This window comes from Schistocerca gregaria, chromosome 1 (genome assembly GCF_023897955.1).
Source record: "Schistocerca gregaria isolate iqSchGreg1 chromosome 1, iqSchGreg1.2, whole genome shotgun sequence".
NCBI classification, from domain to species: Eukaryota; Metazoa; Arthropoda; class Insecta; order Orthoptera; family Acrididae; genus Schistocerca; species Schistocerca gregaria.
The window spans coordinates 67,097,077-67,120,609 of record NC_064920.1 but is presented as its reverse complement, the minus strand read 5'-3'; the positions used below and the strand labels follow the sequence as shown (position 1 = coordinate 67,120,609).

General features: G+C 45.2%; 1 protein-coding gene across 1 annotated transcript in view; it reads right to left on the bottom strand.

Moving 5' to 3' along the window:
* LOC126270168 (uncharacterized) overlaps positions 1 to 23,533 on the bottom strand; it is a 342,447-nt gene that overhangs the window by 113,988 nt on the left and 204,926 nt on the right. Inside the window, exons 7-8 of the mRNA XM_049974090.1 lie at positions 7,962 to 8,155; positions 588 to 738 (exon numbers count right to left, since the gene is read on the bottom strand). Of these exons, the coding sequence (XP_049830047.1) occupies positions 588 to 738; positions 7,962 to 8,155 (345 nt within the window). The remainder of the gene's footprint in view (positions 1 to 587; positions 739 to 7,961; positions 8,156 to 23,533) is intronic.

The following is a 23,533-nucleotide window of genomic DNA, read 5'->3' as shown; positions in this document are numbered from 1 at the left end:
CCCGCCATTCGGCCGTAATCACATCAGAAACCTTTTCACATGAATCACCTGAGTACAAAAGACAGCTCCACCACTGCAATACCGTTTGATGCACCGTGTAAGCGATACTACCGCCATCTCTATATGTGCGTATAGCTATCCCGTGACTTTTGTCACCTCACTGTATAATACAGGTGGTTCATCTGACCATCAAATGGCTGTAAGAATGGGCAGAAAAGATTCGTTTTAGGTTCATAGATGAGAAACACGCTTTTCTACAGAGGTACTGAAATGACTATGGCAGCACTATTTATAGATCAGTAATGGCGTTTCTAAATGAACGCATTAGGCCAGTAATAGGTGTCTACCCGTATTAGACCATTCCAATTCTACATGTGCAACGGCTGGCAGAACTGCAGTTGGCGACAGACAGTGACTCCTCTGCCTCATAACGAGATACAGTCTAACAGCCATTGGCGTTTACGCTGGGTTACAGTGAAAAACCTTGAACGGATATACGGAAATGGGCCACAACTTGCAAAAGTTGACGTCTCAGTGCGAGGATAGCTTCCCGCCGCGCCGCAGACGGTGTGCGGTGAGTGATGTACCTGCAGGGCGCGGCTGTCGGCCCGGGGCAGGTCCGGGTGCAGCGTCCCCAGGGGGCTGGCGGCCAGGGAAGCTCCCAGCCGCGGCTGCACCAGGCACTCCGGCGTCCCCGAGAAACGAACCTCGGACGCCGGCGTCTCCGACAGCGCCGCCCTGCAACACCAAACAGAAATCACAAACAGAGCATTTGGATGACAGCACTAGAGGGAAACTAAACTGCGGAGCAACAATTTGGAAATTTGGCTCAGATGCCAAACTACCAGATGCTGTAGATACGCCCCTTCGTGACTGCACAGTGGCAGTTGTTGATGTTGTGCTCTTCAGTCTAGAAACTGGTTTGATGCAGCTCTCCATGCTACTCTGCCCTGTGCAATTTTCTTCATATTCTAGTAACTACTGCAACCTACAGCCTTCTGAATCTGCTTAGTGTATTCATCTCTTGGTCTCCCTCTACGATTTTTACCCTCCACGCTGCCCTCCAATACTAAACTGGTGATCCCTTGATAACCCAAACGTGTCCTGCCAACCGATCCCTTCTTCTAGTCAAGTTGTGGCACGAATTCCTCTTCACCTGAATTCTATTCAGTACCTCCTTATTAGTTACGTAATCTACTCGTCTAATCTCAGCATTCTTCTGTAGCACCACATTTCGAAACCTTCTATTGTCTTCTTGTCTAAACAGTTTATCGTCCATGTTTCACTTACATACATGTCTAGGCTCCATACAAACACTTTCAGAAAGTACCTCCTGGAGCTTAAATCTATACTCGATATTAACAAATTTCTCTTCTTCAGAAACGCTAACCTTACCGTCGCCAGTCTACATTTTATATCCTCTCTACCTCAACCATCATCAGTTATTTTGCTGCCCAAATAGCAAAACTTAGCTACTTCTTTAAGTGTCTCATATCCTAGTCTATTGCAATAGGCATCACCTAATTTAATTCGAGGACATTCCATTATCCTCGTTTTTCTTTTGTTGATGTTCAACTTATATCCCCCTTTCAAGACACTGCCAATTCCGCTCAACTGCTCTTCCAGGTACTTTGCTGTCTCTGACAGAATTACAGTGTCGTCGGCAAACCTCAAAGCTTTTATTTCTTCTCCGTGGATTTTAATACCTAATCCAAATGTTTCTTTTGTTTCCTTTCCTTCTTGCTCAATACACAGATTGAATAACATCGGGGGTAAGCTACAGCACTGTCTCACTCCCTTCCCAATCGCTGCTTCCCTTTCATGCCCCTCGACTCTTATAACTGCCATCTGGTTTCTGTGCAAATTGTAAATAGCCTTTTGCTCCCTGTATTTGACCCCTGCCACCTTCAGTATTTGAAAGAGAGTATTCCAGTCAAAATTGTCAAAAGCTTCCTCTATGTTTACACATGCTTTTCCTTAATCTAAGACAGATATTGCCTCCCGTGTTCCAACAATTCTACGGAATCCAAACTGATCTTCCCCGAGGTCGGTTTTTACATGCTTCTGTAAAGAAATCGTGTTCGTATTTTACAGCCGTGACTTATTAAACAGTTCGGTTCTTTCACACCTGTCGACACTGCTTTCCGTGACATTGGAATTATTATAATGTTGTTGAAGTCTGAGGGTATTTCGCCTGTCTCATACATCTTGCTCAGCAGGTGGTAGACTTTTGTCATGGCTGGCTCTCCCAAGGCCGTCAGTAGTTCTAATGGAATGTTGTCTACTCCCGGGGCCTTGTTTCGACTCAGGTCTGTCACTGTTCTGTGAAACTCTTCACGCAGTATCATATATCCCATTTCATCTTCATCTAAATCCTCTTCGAGTTCGGTAATATTGTCCTCAAGAACATCGCCCTTGTATAGACCCTCTGTATACTCCTTCCACCTTTCTGGTTTCCGTTCTTTGCTTAGAACTGGGTTTCCATCTGAGCTGTTGATATTCATACAAGTGGTTCTCTTTTGTGCAAAGGTCTCTTTAATTTTCCTGTAGGCAGTATCTATCTTACCCCTAGTGAGATATGCCTCTACATCCTTACATTTGTCTTCTAGCCATCGCTGCTTATCCGTTTTGAACTTCCTGTGGATCTCATTTTTGAGACGTTTGAATTGCTTTTTGCCTGCTTCATTTATACTGCATTTTTATATTTTCTCCTTTCATCAATTAAATTCAATATCTCTTCTGTTATCCAACGATTTCAACTAGCCCTCGTCTTTTTACCTACTTGATCCTCTGCTACCTTCATTATCTCTGAAGCTACCCATTCTTTTTCTATTGTATTTCTTTCCCCTGTATTTGTCAATCATTCCCTAACGCTTTCTCTGAAACTCTCTACAGCCTCTGGTTCTTTTTGTTTATCCATCTCCTTAAATTCCTACTTTTTTGCAGTTTCCTCAGTTTTAACCTACGGGCCGTAACTGAGAGACTAAAAACCCAGACTTCCATGGTTGGTACTAGAATTGCTTCAGTCATTTAATGTGACTCTCATTTGTGATAATGCTTTGTATATGATGTTTGCATGATGATGGCGATGATGATGATGATGATACTAAGTCGCAGTGATGGTAGATGACAAATGTATCAATTTGAGATGAATGAAGGAAAGGAAGTTATGATTTAAAATTCTTACGACTACGAGTTCAGTCATCAAAAACTGAGCACGGTCTGGGATTAGTACAGAAAATCTAATGTGATCTTTTTCATTATAATCATTCCAGCATTTGCCTTATGCATTTTAGAGAAACTATAAATAATCACGTTCTGGATCACCGAACGAGGAATTGAACACTTGCGCTTTCCAATTAGAATCCAGCGAGGTGTGTACCGCGTCGCAAAGTTCAGTGCCAGTTGAAGGAAAGTCTGCCAGTCCAGAAATGACGTCAAAGTAGTGCCAGAACGACTCTGTCAGTGGTTAATGAGAGTCTACGAATCATTGTCTATAGCATGTGATAAACCGATCTGTTAAGTACTTAAGACGGATGACCTGCTATGTGATTATGATATTCAGTAAGTATGTTGCGACCCACGTTAGGTTACGACAATACATCCTTTCTACAAGAGGAGATGCTTTGAAATATGATCACCCACTCTTAAAGTCACACCACCAGGTGAACTTAGCACCAGCTCTGCAGCATGCGGCAGTGTGGCTTCGAATCAGCGGCTTCCATTGGCTGCCGACTGTAGCCATCTCTCAAACGTGACCTGAGGTGCGCTGTCAATACAGCTGGAACCAACAGCACTCGAGAGTGGTGGCTGACGGCCCAATCCTCCGACTCCGGCACCGTGTGAGTGGGCAGCACTCGCGCTTGCTAGCACATCGCTGGAACGGACTTCGCACGACGTCCAGAAGAGACCATCCCACATTTGTTTAAACAAACATAATTAAACTTCCTATCATATCCCAACAGTGGTGGCAATTGCTTAAGCATTTAAATATGACCATAATATAAGTGGACTTAAGCTTGAGACAAGTCAGCTCCAAACTTACAGTGCCAATTGTTTAAACAGCAGTCGTTGAACAGTTCAAAGAAAACTTAAGTGTTATTTCAAATACCCCATTCATACATAGTAGTAGGTGGTGACTTCGGTTTACCTTCTATATGTTGGTGAAAATACATGTTTAAAGTTGGAGGAGGGCATAAAAGGTCGTTTTAAATCGTAATGAATGCGCTCTCAAGGACGCACTCGTAGGGTAAATGGTTATGGGAACATACTTGACCTCTTAGGGACAAACAGTCCTGAGCAAATAAGGAGCATCGTGATGGATACAGGGATTAGTGGCCAAAAGGTTGTAACATCCAAACCCACCAAAAATAAACATGAAATATAAAATATGCAGATAAAAGTTAGCTTGACGCTTTCCTAATAGACAGTCTTCACATTTTTCAACCTGATTATGTAAGCCTAGACCAGATGTGGGATAAATTCAAAGAAATAGTATGGACGGCAGTTGAGAGATATGTACCAAACAAATTAAGAAGAGATGGTCCTGATCTCCATGGTACAAAAAACATGTCAGAACACTGTTGCAGAAGCACCGAAAAAACATGCAAATTTTAAGTAATACAAAACTCCACACTGGAAAAGTTTAACAGAAGTTCAAAATTTAGCGCGAACTTCAGTGCGAGATGCTTTTTATAGTTTCCGCAACGAAAATGGCAGAAAACCAAAAGAGATTGTGGTTGAATGTAAAGTACACCAGTGGCAAGACGCAATCAATACCTTCACTATGCGATAACATTAATGATATTAATGATGACATTGCCACTACAGCCGAGTTACTAAACACAGATTTCAGAAATTCCTTCACCAAACAAGACGAAGCAAATATTCCGGAACTAACATCAGAAACAACTGCAAACATGAGAAAGTTAAAAGAAGATATCCTTGGTGTAGTGAAGCAGCTTAAATCAATTAAGCAAGATTGTCTAACAATCACTTTACTTTCAGAGTATGTTGATAAAATAACTCCATACTTGGCAATCATATAATACCGCTCGCTTGTCGATAGTCCCGTGCCTAAAATCTGAAACGTTGCACAGGTCACACCAGTACCCTACAAAGGAAATAGGAGTAACCCTCTAAATTACAGATTCATATCGCTAATGTCGATTTGAAGTATAATTTTGAACATAGACTGTATTCGAACATTATAAGTTATCTCAAAGAAAACGATTTAATGACAAACAGCCAACACAGATTCAGGAAATATCGTTCTTGTGAAACAGAACTATCTCGTTATTCTCGCGAATTAGTAACTCCTGTCGACTTATATCAAATCGATTCCATATTTTTAGATTTGCAGAAGGCTTTTACCGTTCGTCACAAGCGACTTTGGCTATGGAATATCGTCTTAGTTGTGTGACTGATTGTTGATTTCCTGTCAGAAAGGTCAGAGTTGGTAGTATCTGACGTAAAGTAATTGAGTATAACAGATGCGACATGTGGCGTTTCTCATGGAAGTGTTATACGCCTTCTTCTGTTGTTGATCTACTTAAACGATTTAGGAGACAATCTGAGCAGCCCACTTAAATTGTTTGATGATGAGGCTGTCATTTACTGTCCTCTGAACTCATCAGATGATAAAAACGAATTATAGAATCATTTAGACAAAATATCTGTCTGTTGTGAAAAGTGGCAATTGACTTTAAATAATGAAAAGTGTAAAGTCATTCACATGAGAGCTAAAAGGAATCCGCTAAATTTCGGTTGCATCGTAAATCACACATATTTAAAGGCTGCCATTTCATCTATATAATTAGAAGTTACAGTAACTAATAACTTAAACTGAAACGATAACATAGATAATGTTGTGGGAAAAGCAAACAAAAGACAGCGAATTATTGACACAACACTTAGAAAATGCAACGTGTCTACGAAGAGACTGCTTACACTATGCTTGTCCACTCTCTTCCGGAGTACCGTTGTGGAGGGTCCGAAGCGCATCAGTTAGGACTGATGAAGGACATCGAAAAAGCCGAAAGAAGTGTAGATCGTTTTGGATTATCGTGAAGTAGGGGAGAAAGAGTCATGGATGTGATACACAAACTGGAGTGGCAGTCATTAAAATATAGGGGTTTTTCGCTGCAGCGGCACTTTCTCATGAGACTTGAATCGCAAACTTTCTTCTCATAGGGAGGAATGATGACAACAATATAATAAGAGAGAGCTGCTCGAGCGTGGAATGGTAGAGAAGTAGTTTTACGGTGGTTCAATGAACTCTCTGTCAGGCACATAATTGTGAACTGGAGAGTGATCACGTAGCTGTAGATGTAGCACAAGTGGGGTGAGGGAAATTGTTTGAACACTGTACTGCTTTAAATTTAGCTGTCAACTGTAATGTCAAGGGGGATCCAATTATATTGAATGTCCCATGATTTTAAATTTAGGATTTGATTGTGTACTTTGTACAAGTAACCATACTGATTTTTTTAAAAATTCCCTAATCTTTTAAAAGTAGGAGTCTGTGACGTCAGGGGAATGTCTAGTGAATTTTAAACCAAGAAAACAAGTGACATGGTATCCACGCAGGCTGTCCCAGTATCCGCAAAGTCCACTACCTCAGATTATGACATCACACAATGGCTGCGGAAAATCTGACAAGGATTCTATATGACCCAATATTCTTAACCCCACCATCTTGGATTGTGACATCATAGGGATATCAAAAACCTAGTACAAGATGTGGCCTATGTCTGCCATGTTATATTTTATATTTAGGACAAATGGGCTTGTTCCACCGTCTTGAAGGTCAGATACAGGTTTGAACCATAGTCCTGCGTGCGAGCCCAGTGTGCGAACCACGTGGTCATCTCAAGCGGTGAGGGGGGTGGAAGGAGGGGACAAGTCTGTCGACAGTGTGTGATGACATAATCGAAATCTGGCAAGAATGCAAACTGTTGTGAAATGACCACAGCCCCACAAGTATTATTTGGAGTTCCTATGGAGCTCGAATACTTTAATTCCACAAAAGATTTCTGAAGAACATTACAGAGCCTACAAGTGACTAATCTCCACAACAGGAGGTAGCCAACAGTGAGAACTTAAATAGATGTTTTGGAGGGCCGTGAACTGCATCAGAATGGGGAGGGCACTAGTGAAGAGAATCTTGATCAAGCGAGGCCTTGTAGATGAATATGATGACAGATGTGATTGTGGCAAATATTAGGATATGCAACAATCCATGATCAGTCCTAAATGCCCCACGAAATTCACCCTTGATTATTTGTGGCTGGAAGCAAAGGAGCACTGGATGTGGCCCAATTTTTCACTGAGAGACACTGAACTGCAGACCATAATTGTGCTGCTGCGTGGCAATGTACGGCCTGGCCGCCTTGTCGATGAGCCTGGCGGCTGACACACCGCGTGGCAGCTGCAGGTTGTTTCCAGATTTGCAGCCTACGCTGTGCCTCTTTGATATCTCTCTGCTAGCTCTGTGTCTGTTTACCTGTGCTGCTGCGTGGCGCCGCGCAGCCTGGTCGCCTTGTCAGTGAGCCTGGCAGCTGGCACGCCCCTGTGCAGCTGCAGGTTGTTTACAGATTTGCAGCCTACACTGTGCCTCTGTCTGTAATCTCCCTGCTAGCTGTGTGTCTGTTTACCTGTGCTGCTGCGTGGCGCCGTGCAGCCTGGCCGCCTTGTCGGTGAGCCTGGCGGCCGGCAGGCCGCCGTGCAGCTGCAGGTTGTTTAATGATTTCCAGTCCACGCTGTGCCTCTTTGTCTGTTATCTCCCTGCTAGCTGTCTGTTTGTTTACCTGTGCTGCTGCGTGGCGCCGCGCAGCCTGGCCGCCTTGTTGGTGACCCTGGCAGCTGGCACGCCCCTGTGCAGCTGCAGGTTGTTTACAGATTTGCAGCTCATGCTGTGCCTCTTTGTCTGTAATCTCCCTGCTAGCTGTGTGTCTGTTTACCTGTGCTGCTGCGTGGCGCCGCGCAGCCTGGCCGCCTTGTCGGTGAGCCTGGCGGCCGGCACGCCACCGTGCAGCTGCAGGTACTTGGCGACACCCCGGTTGCCGCGGTGCAGTGCCGCGTCCAGGGGCGTCAGCATGGCGCCGCGACCGCTGCGCATCACTGGGTTCAGCAGCGCCCCGTGGTCCATCACCACCTGTCGGCACAGTCGCGCACCATCAGCACGTTTCTCCAGTAGCGCTTCCTACCTTCCGTGCGTGCTGTGGAGCCACTCTGCAGTCAGTTCTATATCTCCTTACGTACTCATTCCCTAATTCTACTGTTAATTCAGGTGCTTTGACACTGAAGTTTTGCCTGACGACGACCATCATCACTCGTCCATCAGGTCAGATTTTTCAATATGCTGTATCAGTCTCGTGTGAGCCAAACAACCTTGTGTCATCTGTGCTGACATTCATTAAATAGGTTCAATATCTCTTGTTACAGCTACTTAATATGGGTTCCACACACTATAGCAGTAATCTAGAATACACCTATTTAAATAGCTCCCATATACTACAGCAGTAGTCTAGAACAGGTCACTTAACTCTGTTGTAAGAGTGACTGCTTTTTCCGAGTATCCCATCAACTAACCAAAGACTGTCACCTGCTTTGTACACATTCCGCATCCCCACAAGTTGTTACAGACAGGTTTATGTATGAGTTGAGTGATTAAAACTGTGATTAATTGAAACTGTAGATACAAGATACTATGCATTTTTGTTTTGTGAAGCACTTGCAGTTGTACAAGCTATTAATGTGATCAGAATATGAGTGTATATTTGTGCAAGACTTTTCGGATAGCAAATCACTGTAGATAACAGCATCGATAGATAAGAGTATCGTCTGCTAAAATCTGTGATTGCTGTTGACATTGCCCTCGAGCTCATTAATAGATAATATGAACAGCAAGGTACGGAACACACTTTCTTGGGATGCACCCCCCTCCACTTCTGACACTGGACACAGTTTCTCATTGAAAGGTTCTATGGTATATTATAGTTAATTCGAGGCTAATTCAGTTTCAGCGATTTCAGCTGGTTCTCAACGCCATTGATATTAACTCTTCACACTAATTAATCTATATACTACAGGTAAATAACTGAAGTTACTATGTATAATTGTTTTTCTCGTGATTCATTAGTATGGATTTTACCACCACATACCTCATGGTAACATTAAATGCATAATAAACTTTATTGAGATTTACAAAGACTACGTGCTTCATGGTATTTCTGAAAAAATTCTTGCCACTTAAACTATTACCATCTTTATCAGTACGTGCGAGAAATATAAAGTGATACAGTACTCCTGGATTCTATTTTGTACGGGAACATGGCACCAGATTCAACTTGCCAAATAACATCTACAATTTTTGCTATCGTTCGAACTTTTACTCTTCATAAGAAACAAAATTAAGATAGTAACATTTATTTATAGCTCTATTTATTAAACCTATTCCTTATTATCTAAAATTAGTTGAAATCTATTCAATGTTTAAAACATTTACATTAAATATGTTTCTTAATTTTTTTAATCAGTTCGCAGCTAAAAGTATTTGTAATAAAGAATATGCCTAGGATTAACAAAGAATTATGTCGAAACAAAAACAAATAAAATTAATAAAAAATGAACTACCATAAAAAAGAAATAAAACCGATAACCTACAAATTCTCGCTATCAGCCCCCTGGCTATGTGAGTGTCCTTAAAAAAAAAAGCTTACTGTCTGCACACAGGACAGCGGGTGTGTAATTCCTACTGTCAGTAGAGCGACGACATCTGCTGTCCATGTAACTAAGTCTAGTGCAATCGGTACATTCCACCAAATTCCCGAATGGTTTCCAAGGCAGGCTATGGTTTCATAAAAGCACCACTACAAGAAAAACACCACCGCTTAACCAGATTAACATTTAGGTGAAGGTTCAGGAGCCTTCTGCTACACTGTGCCGACTATTCAGATTAACAGTGGCCCTATGGTGCAGGTGTCGCAGCAGAAGGTGACAGTCTAGTCTGATGGGCTGAATGTGCTTCACGTCCTATTTTGCTGATTGCTTTGTCATTGATTCACTCACACTTTCACTATGCCTTCACTTTCACCGAAACTTAACAACGAATGTGTAGAGTGCTCTAAGCCTATTTTGCAGATTTCACTGACACCTGTTTATGCAGTCGTTGTACAGGCTGGGCAAAATAAAACTTTCACCCAACTTACGTCATCAGCGATGGTTGCAGCTGATGTAAGTTGGGTTCCCTATATCAAGGTGCATGAAATACAGCCCTTGCAACTGAGTGCAAATCTGGCATGCTCTTCTCAAGTGTCCGCAAATCTGTTTAGTAATTACGTTCACTCGCTTTTCTTGTAGACTATGTGGTCTGTGTACGTTGTGCAATGGCCACCGAATACAGTGTGTTGTAGGGAACCTGCCATTTTGCATACTCTTCCCTGCGGGTGTTGGAGCCAAGACAGGTGCCGTGGATTAAGGCCCTGCAAAAGTTGGTTGGTTTGTGGGATTAAAGGGACCAGACTGCTACGGTCATCGGTCCCTTTTTCCAAAACTTCAAACACACACACAGAATAAAAACGAACAATGGACATGACAACAGACGACATAGGACAAGAAAGACACAGACTGAGACCAGACAAAAGGAATTAAAATCACACAGAGTGTGACAGTGGTTGGCCGACCATAGAGACAAAAAAGGAAAAGCCAACCACCTAGAAACACACTAAAACATAACCCAGTCTAAAATCGTAGGCCAAAGGCCAGACTCATAACAAAAAAAGACAAACACTCAGATTAAGTATAAAAACCCCTGCCTGAATAAAACGCAAAACTAAGCCTGCCATGGCAGTGATATCTGTTAAAAGGATAGGTAGCGTATCAGGCAGCATAAATGTCTGCCTGAGCACATCTAAGCGGACAGGCCAACAAAATGTGTACCACCGTCAAAGCCACCCCGCAGCGACAGAGAGGCGGGTCCTCATGGCACAGTAAATATCTGTGCATCAGCCAGGGTGTGGCCAATGTGGAGCCAACAAAAGATAAATGAGTCCCTGCGAATGGCTCGCATGGATGACCGCCACACAGTCGTCGTCTCCTTGACAGCATGGAGTTTATTAGGTGTGGTCAGATCGCGCCATTCAGCGTCCCAAAGCGCGAAAACTTTGCGGTGTAAGACTGCTCGCAAATCAGTCTCCAGGAGGCAAATGTCCAGAGTTGGTTGACTGGTGGCCTGATTGGCCAGGCGGTCAACATGTTAATTACCCGGGATGCTGACATGACTAGGGGTCCACACAAAGACCACAGAGCAGCCGCAATGGGCAAGAGTATGGAGGGACTCCAGGACAGGCATCACCAGACGAGAGCGAGGGAAACACTGGTCGATAGCTCGTAAACTGCTGAGGGAGTCACTACAGATAACAAATGACTCACCTGAGCAGGAGCAGATACACTCTAGGGCACGAAAGATGGCGACCAGCTCAGCAGTGAAAACGCTGCAGCCAGCTGGCAATGAGTGTTGTTCGTAATAGTCTCCTAGAGTGAGAGCATAACTGACACGACCAGCAACCATCGAACCATCAGTGTAAACAACGCCAGATACGTGGCAAGGATGGAAAGAAAGCGGCAATGGAAGGCCTCCGGAGGTACTGAGTCTTTTGGGCCCTGTGCCAATTCGAGCCAAAGGCAAAGAGGGGGCACACACCACGAGGGTGTACGCAGGGGGGCCGAGAAAGGAGGCGGAAGAGGGAAAACCCCAAGCCCGAAGAGAAGCTGTCGGATGTGGACTGCGATCGTACAACCCAACCGGGGCCAACGTTCTGGGAAACGGACGACCGACTGAGGGAACGGGAGACGATAATTAGGATGCCCGGGCAAGCGACAAACATGTGTAGCATAAGCGGCCAGTAAACGTTGGCGCCGTAACTGCCGTGGAGGGACACCTGTCTCCACAAGTATGCTGTCCACAGGGCTGGTCCGGAAAGATACAGTGGCAAGTCGGATCCCGCCATGAAGGATTGGGTCCAGCACCAACAACGCAGAAGGGGATGCTGAACCATAAGTCAGGCTCCCACTATCCAGACGGGACTGGATTAACGCCTGGTAGAGCCGTTAGAGGGTAGGTAGATCGGCTGGTGTGGCTCAAGCATCACAGAGCATTAAGACGCCGCCAATGCATCTGTTTATGCTGCCGAATATGTGGGAGCCAATATACACTCCTGGAAATGGAAAAAAGAACACATTGACACCGGTGTGTCAGACCCACCATACTTGCTCCGGACACTGCGAGAGGGCTGTACAAGCAATGATCACACGCACGGCACAGCGGACACACCAGGAACCGCGATGTTGGCCGTCGAATGGCGGTAGCTGCGCAGCATTTGTGCACCGCCGCCGTCAGTGTCAGCCAGTTTGCCGTGGCATACGGAGCTCCATCGCAGTCTTTAACACTGGTAGCATGCCGCGACAGCGTGGATGTGAACCGTATGTGCAGTTGACGGACTTTGAGCGAGGGCGTATAGTGGGCATGCGGGAGGCCAGGTGGACGTACCGCCGAATTGCTCAACACGTGGGGCGTGAGGTCTCCACAGTACATCGATGTTGTCGCCAGTGGTCGGCGGAAGGTGCACGTGCCAGTCGACCTGGGACCGGACTGCAGCGACGCACGGATGCACGCCAAGACCGTAGGATTCTATGCAGTGCCGTACGGGACCGCACCGCCACTTCCCAGCAAATTAGGGACACTGTTGCTCCTGGGGTATCGGCGAGGACCATTCGCAACCGTCTCCATGAAGCTGGGCTACGGTCCCGCACACCGTTAGGCCGTCTTCCGCTCACGCCCCAACATCGTGCAGCCCGCCTGCAGTGGTGTCGCGACAGGCGTGAATGGAGGGACGAATGGAGACGTGTCGTCTTCAGCGATGAGATTCGCTTCTGCCTTGGTGCCAATGATGGTCGTATGCGTGTTTGGCGCCGTGCAGGTGAGCGCCACAATCAGGACTGCATACGACCGAGGCACACAGGGCCAACACCCGGCATCATGGTGTGGGGAGCGATCTCCTACACTGGCCATACACCTCTGGTGATCGTCGAGGGGACACTGAATAGTGCACGGTACATCCAAACCGTCATCAAACCCATCGTTCTACCATTCCTAGACCGGCAAGGGAACTTGCTGTTCCAACAGGACAATGCACGTCTGCATGTATCCCGTGCCACCCAACGTGCTCTAGAAGGTGTAAGTCAACTACCCTGGCCAGCAAGATCTCCGGATCTGTCCCCCATTGAGCATATTTGGGACTGGATGAAGCGTCGTCTCACGCGGTCTGCACGTCCAGCACGAACACTGGTCCAACTGAGGCGCCAGGTGGAAATGGCATGGCAAGCCGTTCCACAGGACTACATCCAGCATCTCTACGATCGTCTCCATGGGAGAATAGCAGCCTGCATTGCTGTGAAAGGTGGATATACACTGTACTAGTGCCGACATTGTGCATGCTCTGTTGCCTGTGTCTATGTGCCTGTGGTTCTCTCAGTGTGATCATGTGATGTATCTGACCCCAGGAATGTGTCAATAAAGTTTCCCCTTCTTGGGACAATGAATTCACGGTGTTCTTATTTCAATTTCCAGGAGTGTACGATGCGCCAGAAAAGTGCGTATGAAGATTGGCGGCGAACCCCGAAGACCCCAACCATGAAGCGTAGAGAGGATGTGATGGCGCCATGTCGTATCATACGGCTTCCACATGTCAAAGAAGACAGCGACGAAGTGCTGATGGCGGGCAAAGGCTGTATGGATGGCTGATTTCAGGCTCACCAGATTGTCGACGGCAGAGCGGCCTTTACGGAACCTACTGTGAGATGGAGCCAAAAGGCCCTGAGACTCGACTACCCAACTCAACCACCAGCTCACCATACATTCGAGCAACTTGCTAAGAACGTTGGTGAGGCTAATGAGGCGGTAGCTATCCACCTCCAATGGGTTCTTGCCAGGTTTCAAAATGGGAATAACAATGCTTTCCCGCCATTGCGACGGAAACTCACCCTCGACCCAGATACGATGGTAAAGGTTGAGGAGGCGTCACTGGCAGTCCAATGAGAAGTGTTTCAGCATCTGACAGTGGATGAGATCTGGCCCAGGAGCCATATCAGGGCAAGCGGCTAGGGCAGTGTGGAATTCCCTCAGAATTCAGGACGGTGGGTGTGAAATGAAAGCCTCGGACATTCCAACCGTTCTTTAATGGAGCAGAAGGCCAGTGAGTAATTTATAGAAGCGGAACTGAGAGCAAAATGGTCTGCTTAGTTGTTTGCAATCATGTCAGTACAAACTGCTCCATTCCGTGACAGTGCAGGGATGCTGACAGGGGTCCGATAGCCATAGAGGCACCTAATCTTGGCCCTAACCTGCGATGGAGAGATATGGAGGTTAATGGTGGAGACATACCGTTCCCAGCATTCCTGCTTGTGTTGGCGAATGATGTGGCAGGCCCGAGCAAGGAACCGTTTAAAGGTGATGAGGTTTGCTAATGAGGGGTGCTACTTGTGATGCTGGAGCGCCCGCTGGCGATCTTTAATCGCCTCGCCGATCGCAGGTGACCACTAAGGCACAGTCCTCCGCCGAGGGGACCCAGAAGAACGGGGAATGGCAGATTCTGTGGCAGTAACGATGCCAGTAGTGACCGAATGAACCACCACACCAATGGCTTTATTAGAAAGAGGCTCAATAGCGGCAATGGAGGAGAACAAGTCCCAGTCAGCCTTATTCATAGGCCACCTGCAAGGGTGCCCAGAAGAGTGACACTGTGGCAGTGACAGAAAGATCGGAAAGTGGTCACTGCCACACAGGTCGCATCATGCACACTCCATTAGACAGACGGTAAGAGGCTAGGAATGCAGATCTAAAGGTCGATGGCAGAGTATGTGCCACGTGCCACACTGAAATGTGTGAAGACACCATTGTTTAAAAGGGAGACGTCGAGCTGTGCCAATACATTCTCAACGGTGGCGCCTCGACCTTTTGCCACTGACCCACCCCATAGAAGGTTATAGGCGTTGAAGCCGCCCAGTAACAGGAAAGGTGGCGGCAATTGGGCTATCAGCGCAGCCAGGACATGCTGCGGGACATCACCATTCTGTGGAAGGTAAAGACTGCAGACGGTAACAGCCTGTGGTGTCCACATCCGAACAGCGACGGCCTCTAAAGGTGTTTGTAGAGTGACAGACTCCCTGTGAAGAGAGTGAAGGACATAGATACATACGCCACCAGATAGCCAGTTCTAATAATAACCCTGATAGCCATGGAGGGCGGGGGTTCGCATCGCTGGAAACCAAGTTTCTTGAAGAGCAATGCAGAAGAAAGGGTGAAGGCTGAGAAGTTGTCGGAGCTCAGCAAGATGGTGGAAGAAACCGCCGCAGTTGCACTGGAGGATGACATTGTCCATGGCTGAGAAAGGCGTGAAGGGAATGGGAAGGCAGATTACGTCGCTGGGTCACTTGCTGCCACCAATTCAGTACCAACGAGAGTGACATCCATTGCGTCCGGGGGTCTGGCGAGATCCAGGTCTTCAGCAGACGCCAGAATCTCGACCTCATCCTCAGACGCTGAGCTTGTAGGAAGCAGCGGGATGGGTGCCACCGATATGGCTGGATTCTTGGGGGCCTTTTTCTTTTTCAGCTTTTCGCACTGTGCCTTCGGTGGTTCCGGCTGGGAGGGCTTTACCGGGTCAGTCTTAGGGATGGACAAGGATCGTGAACCCCTACGACCAGTGACCTGTGGTTGCTTCAGCCACTGGTGGCTGTCCGCTTTCCCACTGGTCTGAACTTGCGAAGAGAGGTCCCCAAGGGACCCCTACCTGGAGAGAGGAGCCAAAGAAGTCTTACTCTTCTCCGGCTGGGAAGTGGGAACTGATGTCCCCAATGATTGGGGGGGCGGGGGGTGTTGCTCCTGAAGTAGATGGAGCAGGAGCAACAGGGAGTGAAGTGCCCCCCCCACAATCAAGGGGGCAGGTGGATTCTGACGGATCATAGAGCGAACCGTATGTGATGACACGGGAGATGGGAGAACCGTTGTTGCAGCAGCAGTGTAGGTTGGCGTCATTGGCACAGGATGTAGCCTATCATATTTCCACTTAGCCTCAGTGTAGGTCAGACTGTCCAGGGTCTTATATTCCATGACCTTCCATTCTTTATGGAATGCCCTACAATTCGATGAGCGGGGGGAATGGTGTTCTCCGCAGTGAACACAGATGGGAAGTGTGGCGCATGGAGTATTGGGATGCGAAGGACGTCCACAATCTTGACACATGATGCCGGAAGTACATCGGGATGACATATGCCTAAATTTCCACCATTTAAAACATCGCATTGGAGATGGGATATATGGCTTCACATCACATTGGTAAACCATCACCTTGACCTTTTCGGGCAAGACATCACCCCCGAAGGCCAAGGTGAAGACACTGGACCCCGATGGATGTGCTGGATGAAGTGAACACCTCGTCATTCTAGGTTAGCGCATAGTTGATTGTCTGACTGCAGAAGAAGATCCCTGTGGAAGATAATATCCTGGACCATGTTTAAACTCATACGGGGTGTGACGGTAACTGAAACATCCCCCAACTTGTCACAAGTGACCAACCTCTGTGACTGGGCCGAGGATGCTGTTTTGATTAGAACTGACCCAGAGCGCATTTTGGACAAGCTCTCCACCTCCCAAACTAGTCCTCTAAATTGTCCACAAAAAACTTAGGTTTCATCGGCATAAATGATTCACCATCAACTCGTGTACAGACGAGGTACTGGGGTGAATAATCTGCACTGCAGTCTTTAGCCATGCATTCCTCCCATGGAGTGGCCAGGGAGGGAAATCATCTCGGATCATATTTCTTGCCATTGAGGTTAGATCTCGATCGCTTAGAGACTGCTGGTGGAGGCCCACCAGCGATAGATGATGTACCACACTTCACTGCGGGTTATCCGCCCTTATGCCACCCACTCTGACCAGGGGCTCTCCCCACGGGCACCACCCAGCCACGGCAAGGGCCACCTGGCAGGATGGCCTTTGCCGGGAGTCCTGATGCCCCAGACGGATAGGCACCTACTCCTCGGCATACGTGGGGAGTGCAATGCCTGTCCAGTCAGGGGGCTACAACCAAGAGGGTAAATGACGACCCCACCACAACGGACTGGCTACTGTGCTGGATGTCGGGTGTTGAATATCCATATATACCATGAGGGCGAAGATGGAAGTGCACAATGGAGGGAATATATGCTACCTGGAACACACTGCAGCTGATGTTGCCGGTAGCTCTGTGTAAGTCCAACTCCATGACAATATCGAGTGTGCCAGATCTTAGGGCAAGATGGATTTAAGATGCACCACGTAAGCCGTCCTTCCCCACATGGTGCGCACTAACAGAAAATATGGAAAGGTAGTGGTCAAACCCCTTAGGGGACCATCACGTTAAAGGCCAAAATAGTTGAGACTCCTTTTAGTCGCCTCTTACGACAGGCAGGAATACCGCGGGCCTATTCTTACCGCCATACCTCCAGGGGGAGCCCTGCAAAGACAAGTTAACTGTGCCTCGACAGGGTTAGATACAGTGTAGCTTTGACAAGATTTCATAGACCCGCCGAGCGAGTCACAGTCGCTCTGCCAGATATCTACCTGCCAGAACCATAGCTGGACTTTACTACAGATTCCACTCATGGTTAATATTTGCCCTGGTCCAGATCCGTGTGAGACAGTAAGAGGAAAATACCTGGCAGTATGTATTGGGATCTAAATGGTGGACTAAGCCTTATTAACATACCCTTGTAGACATCCCACAGGATACTCATATGTAGAGGGTAGCAGAACTGGTGCATCCACCTGATGGCTACGAAGCTGATGATAAACGTAAATATAGAATTGTGGTGGATCATAGCCACCAGCAGTGACCCTTGTTAATAACTTATGCGTCACTGTAGATGATTTTGAGGTTGCATTGTAAATGTGCTAGTGAAAATTTTACTTCTTCGTCTAGATTTGCCGCTAGATTTCCGCATGCAACCTGTCTAGCTATATAATTAGCTGCTAAACGTATAGTCAGGTTTTATTAGTAGGACGTTTACCTTTCAGCAGCGTGTACGTCATATAAATCATTGCTGTTGTCAATTTCTTGCTCTCTGCACCAGTCCCACATTCGACCCGCCGTAGTTGACTTCTTCTCCAAGGTTTCCCTCAAATCAGCTGAAACCATTACCAAAAAGTCGTCTTGTACCCCACCACGTCTTCAGTTAATTCATTTCCCTCCATAATGGAGATAAGGGTTCTATGGATAAAACCGAAAAAGAAGAGGCCACAGATCGACCTCAGTGGGTATCCGGTGGTAACATTTATGATTATCTAACGATTGCCCGAAACTTACTACAGTATCTCCCTTCCCCCTCCCCCACCTCCTCTCTTCAAAATTGGTTCAAATGGCTCTGAGCATCAGTACCCTACAACTTAGAGCTACTTAAACCTAACTAACCTTATGACATCACACACATCCATGCCCGAGGCAGGATTCGAACCTGCGACCGTAGCGGTCGCGTGGTTCCAGACTGAAGTTCCTAGAACCGATCGTCCACAACGGCCGGCCCTCCTCTCTTCACCAACAATAATTGGGAGATTGAGGTACAGTCAGTTACGCAAACATTGCCGGCCATTACGCGTTATCGAAGGCGTCCGCAATGTCTGTCACTATTACAACTGCACATCTGCGGGCCGAGTTACAAACTAAGCAGAGAGCTTGAGTGATGGGGTCAGCAGTGCAGCTGCCCTCCCTGAAACCAAACAGGCCAGTTAAGGCCCTAAAACTGCCTGTGTTTCTGCAGCCAGTCACACAGGAATTGCTCCTGAACAACAGCTGGTGCACTGACGAGAAAAATGGGAATGTTTAAGATTTAATCCGCTGGAAGTTCGAAGTTATTAGTCACAAGTACTCTTGAAATTGTGTAACACTCGAAACCCTTAAGAGTCCTAAACAATCGGATAGTTTTTTTTAAGAAGCGCGACTATATGTCGCATTGTTTCAAACAAAACTGTGGCGTGAATACAGTCAACACAAGTGTCCTTCTTAAGTTTTACTGACGCCTTCACACCCGCCTGTTATATGGATGGGGATGTGCTTATATGCTTCCTCCTTCCAGTTTCGCTCTGAGTCTACGGTCTTGTGGCCCATCTGTGAATTGTGTATCATCGGCGAGGGGCTTGCCTAGCAGAAATGCAGCTAGTAGTCTTCATACCTAAGTCGCACTCGCTTCGTTCGATCTAAGTGTTGACGAAACCATCGGTGTTCCAATCCTTCCCGACTGGGTTTTGTACGATGTTCCCCAGATACGTAGTGCAACCTGAGAGGGTTGCTCGCTTGGTGTTGATCACGTGCTAGAAGTAGCTGTGCTTCAAAGGCAGCTTTCTACTTACGGCAGCGCTGCAGCCGAATGTTGTGTTCCTTTATAGACTTTCTGATACAGTGTAATTATGTAATAGGCGTATTTAAACTGTTTTAGCATGTAATTATCTGAACTGTTTCTTATTTAAATTGTTTTGTTAATTAAATTGCATTGTGTATTATTGAGAAAGAGCGGGAAACCGCGCATAGATACATTTTGAGAAAGAGCGGGAAACAGCGCGCAGTAATACATCTGTAATGGTAGCAGGGATTGTCTGCACCAAAAACCATTGTTGGCGGCGAGACCGCACTTTTGTAGCATTGAGCGTTGGAAGCGAGCAGTTGCGAGTAAGATGTGAGACGAGGCAGTCGTAGCTAGCGAGACATGAGAGGAGGTCGCTGTAAGCGAGGTATGAATTAACACTTTGAAAGAAGCGGTGTGCTCGCCAGCCACTCGCTATATGTAGCGCAATGCTAGTTTTTAAGAATTTTTGTAAAGAACTATGCCCCTTGTAATTGTTTGTCAAGATCGTTCTCAGAATATAGTTATGTAATTTTGATGGAAAATTAGGTATGTAGCGCAACGCTATTTTTTAAGAATTTTTGTAAAGAACTATACCCCTTGTAATTGTTTGTCAAGATCGTTCTCAGAATATAGTTAACTTCTACCAGATTAAATGCATTAAGAATTTTCTATCCCAAAATCATTCACGTAAATGCTTTACGGAATTTATTGTTATCTTAAAAGAAAAGTCTAAACTGAGCTTCAGCTTTTATCAAATCTAAATTAACTTCAACTTAAAGAATTCCAGTCACAAAGTATTATGAAACTCCACCAGCAGCTTATAATTATGTTAAAGAGAAGTAAGTATATTCATTCCACAGTTTGCTGTAGCAGTCAGATGGCGATCCAGTATAAATAATTAAAGGTAAGAATCAGTCTTAATAATTTCAGGTAACGACTGAGGGCCACGGCGACAACACATTTTATGTTTCGTCGTAATAATCAGCAGGTAGTCTTGACAGGGCAGCAGTTAAAAGATTTTAAGAGACGCAGCGTTCAGTCAGCAAGCAAACGTTCATCCAATATTAGACGGGAAGGTTTCACTTGGCGATATCCATTCAGTACGACATTTTAGTGAATCTACTGTGGATATGAATATACTGACTTTGATAATAGTGTGAATAAGTTACTGTTAAGTGGCGCAACGCATATACTAAAGTGTATAACTTTTATTCACAGGTCATCGGCAATTCTGTTTGCTTTATTGATTCGGCGTTGAAAAGTGTTTGTTCAGTGTTGAATCCGCTTTGAACAGTGATATATTTTGTTGCGTGTGATGATTATAGACAATGTCCCGCAGAATAATTACTCGTTCTCAAACTGATAAAACTTTTTGTTGCGTGTGATGATTATAGACAATGTCCCGCAGAATAATTACTCGTTCTCAAACTGATAAAACTTTTTGTTGCGTGTGATGATTATAGACAATGTCCCGCAGAATAATTACTCGTTCTCAAACTGATAAAACTGTACAAAATACTGACGAGAGATTCTTTTCTGGAATAGGCAGTAATAATACGTGTGAAAACCCTGATTCTGAAACGTTAGGTGAACAGACATTTAATAACTGTAACAATATGGAAGCGTTTAACGAACAAGTAACTTCAGAAATGCCCACAGACAATGAAACGGTAGTGCAAAATAATTTGGCATTAAATGCAACAGACGGTACACAGTCACAAATTCCGCATAGTAGACATAACAGTTTCAGTAACGAAACCACTACAATGCAGTCAGACAGAGAGACTCCATTAAGCACTGATTTAGATTCAAACGGTACACAGCTACACAACCTGCGTAGCAGATCCAACAGTTCTCATGACCAAAATTCCGAAATTACGGAAAACGTGACGCAGTCACAATCATCTGAGGATGTTCAAATGAACACAGATCTACAGCCTTTAACAACGAATACAAATACATACAGAAGTCAATCCGAAACGGATCCAATAATGGCATTTTTGCTACAAATGAGACAAGACATGAATCAAAACTTTAACAGAGGGTCACAAGAATTAGAAAAAAGGTCACAAGATCTAAAAAACGAAATTAAGGCAGAACACGCACACACAGATCAGAAATTAGACAACATGTACCAAAATCTAAAACACGAAATCAAAGTAGAAATTCAAACAGTCGCTGAAAAATGTTCACAATCAACACAAGAATTACGCGACAAAATTCAAGAAATATCCGATAACCAAGCAACATTTGCAGTTAGTATACGGGAAACAATGACAGAAAACTTTGCTAAACAAAACGCTCAGATTGATGAACGTTTTAACAATCACACAGAAAACTGTTTGATACGTCACCGTAAACTGGTGCGATCGCAGGATAAAGAACGAAAAGAATTACTACAAACAATCACTAAACAGCGTCAGGACGACAAAAAGAAAGTGTTTGCCCAGGGCAAAACATATGTAGACAATCATATACAGTCGATCTCGGAAGAAATCGAAACGGTCAAAGAAACAAATAATCAAATACAAGACAGGCTTACAGAAATCCAAACACAGACAATCGATGTGAAAACTTCTACAGACACTGAAATCCAGAATGTTAAAGATAAATTAACAGAGGACGTTCAGACACTAACTGACAAAATAGAACACATAGAAATTAACCATGACACAGAAAATTTAAAGGCAGATTTTAAGAAAGTCACCAAAAGCAACCGTAAATTACGAAACGAACTGACAGAAAAGATCAATGAACTCACTACAAGAATAGATCTTTTAGATACTAACAATGACTAGAGATCAGACGACACTGCACCAGTCCCAGTGCAACAGAACTCTAATAGTAATAACACGCCATTGACAAATATACAACAAACTATCACAGATCTAAAATCGCGTAATGATTCATTGCATCAGCAAATAAATTCTCTACAGCAAGAGATAGCGGACGCACAAGAAACCGCCGCACATAATCATTTTCAACAGAACACACACCGTTACGAAATGCCTCAGATCCATAATACATATAATGTTGGTAGACTTCAGAGAGTAAGAGATTTTACCCAGGAAGAAAGACACCCAAATCCATATTCAAGACAATACGACAACACTTACACACACAGACATGACAGTTTTGATCACAAACATTTTCTTTCAGTTAGAAAGTTTAAAACATTTAAAAACGACAGGGCGCAAATACATCCGTTGGATTTTATCCAACAGTTCAGGGGAGCACTTCCACCATCATGGCCAGTACAACATAAGTTAGAATTTATTGTCAGTTTTCTTGAAGGAGAATCAGCACGACGAATGCGACCAATTGCTAGACAATGTTTTTCCGTAGAAGCATTTGAGGAAGCATTTTTATCAGCATATTGGTCTGACACTACACAAAACAGCATCAAAGATCGGCTACTTAGTTTGCCAAACTTTGAAAATTCTACCTTTCCAACAATCACACAATTTTTCGAGTACATGGTGGAACAGAACCAGTACCTCAACGAGCCATACAGTCAATCGGCATTAATACAGCTTTGCATTTCAAAACTGCCCAGAGCTTTGAAAGTGTCATTACTGACAGGGCAACAAAAGGACAATGTATCCGCTTTTAGAGACATCTTACAACTATTAGAAGCACACCAGGCAGACTACGCATTTGTTAACAAAAATTTTTCACGACAGAACGGAAAACAAACAAACTCAGCTACTTTTGAACAACACGATTTGGTAATAACAATCCGAGTAAACGCTTTCGCAGCGAAAATGACAACGAAAACAGGAGTAATGAAAAACATTATACTGACACGGTAAATTTATATTCAGGACAGCAACAGAATCCGAGACTTAACACGCAAGCGAATAGGTCAAATTTCCATATGAATCATCGCTCAGATAATGCGACCGGGGAAGGCCATTACGCGGGTCGACCGCAAAATGAACAAAAACAAACGTTTCTACGGGGTGCAGGTGGGCTGCCGTACAGTCACAGTTATAACGACAGGAGAAAAGAAAACGAACACAGACCGCCGAGGACGTTCCACAATGACAATTTTCACGGAAACTACAACAGGGCCCAACAGCTGCGTTACCGT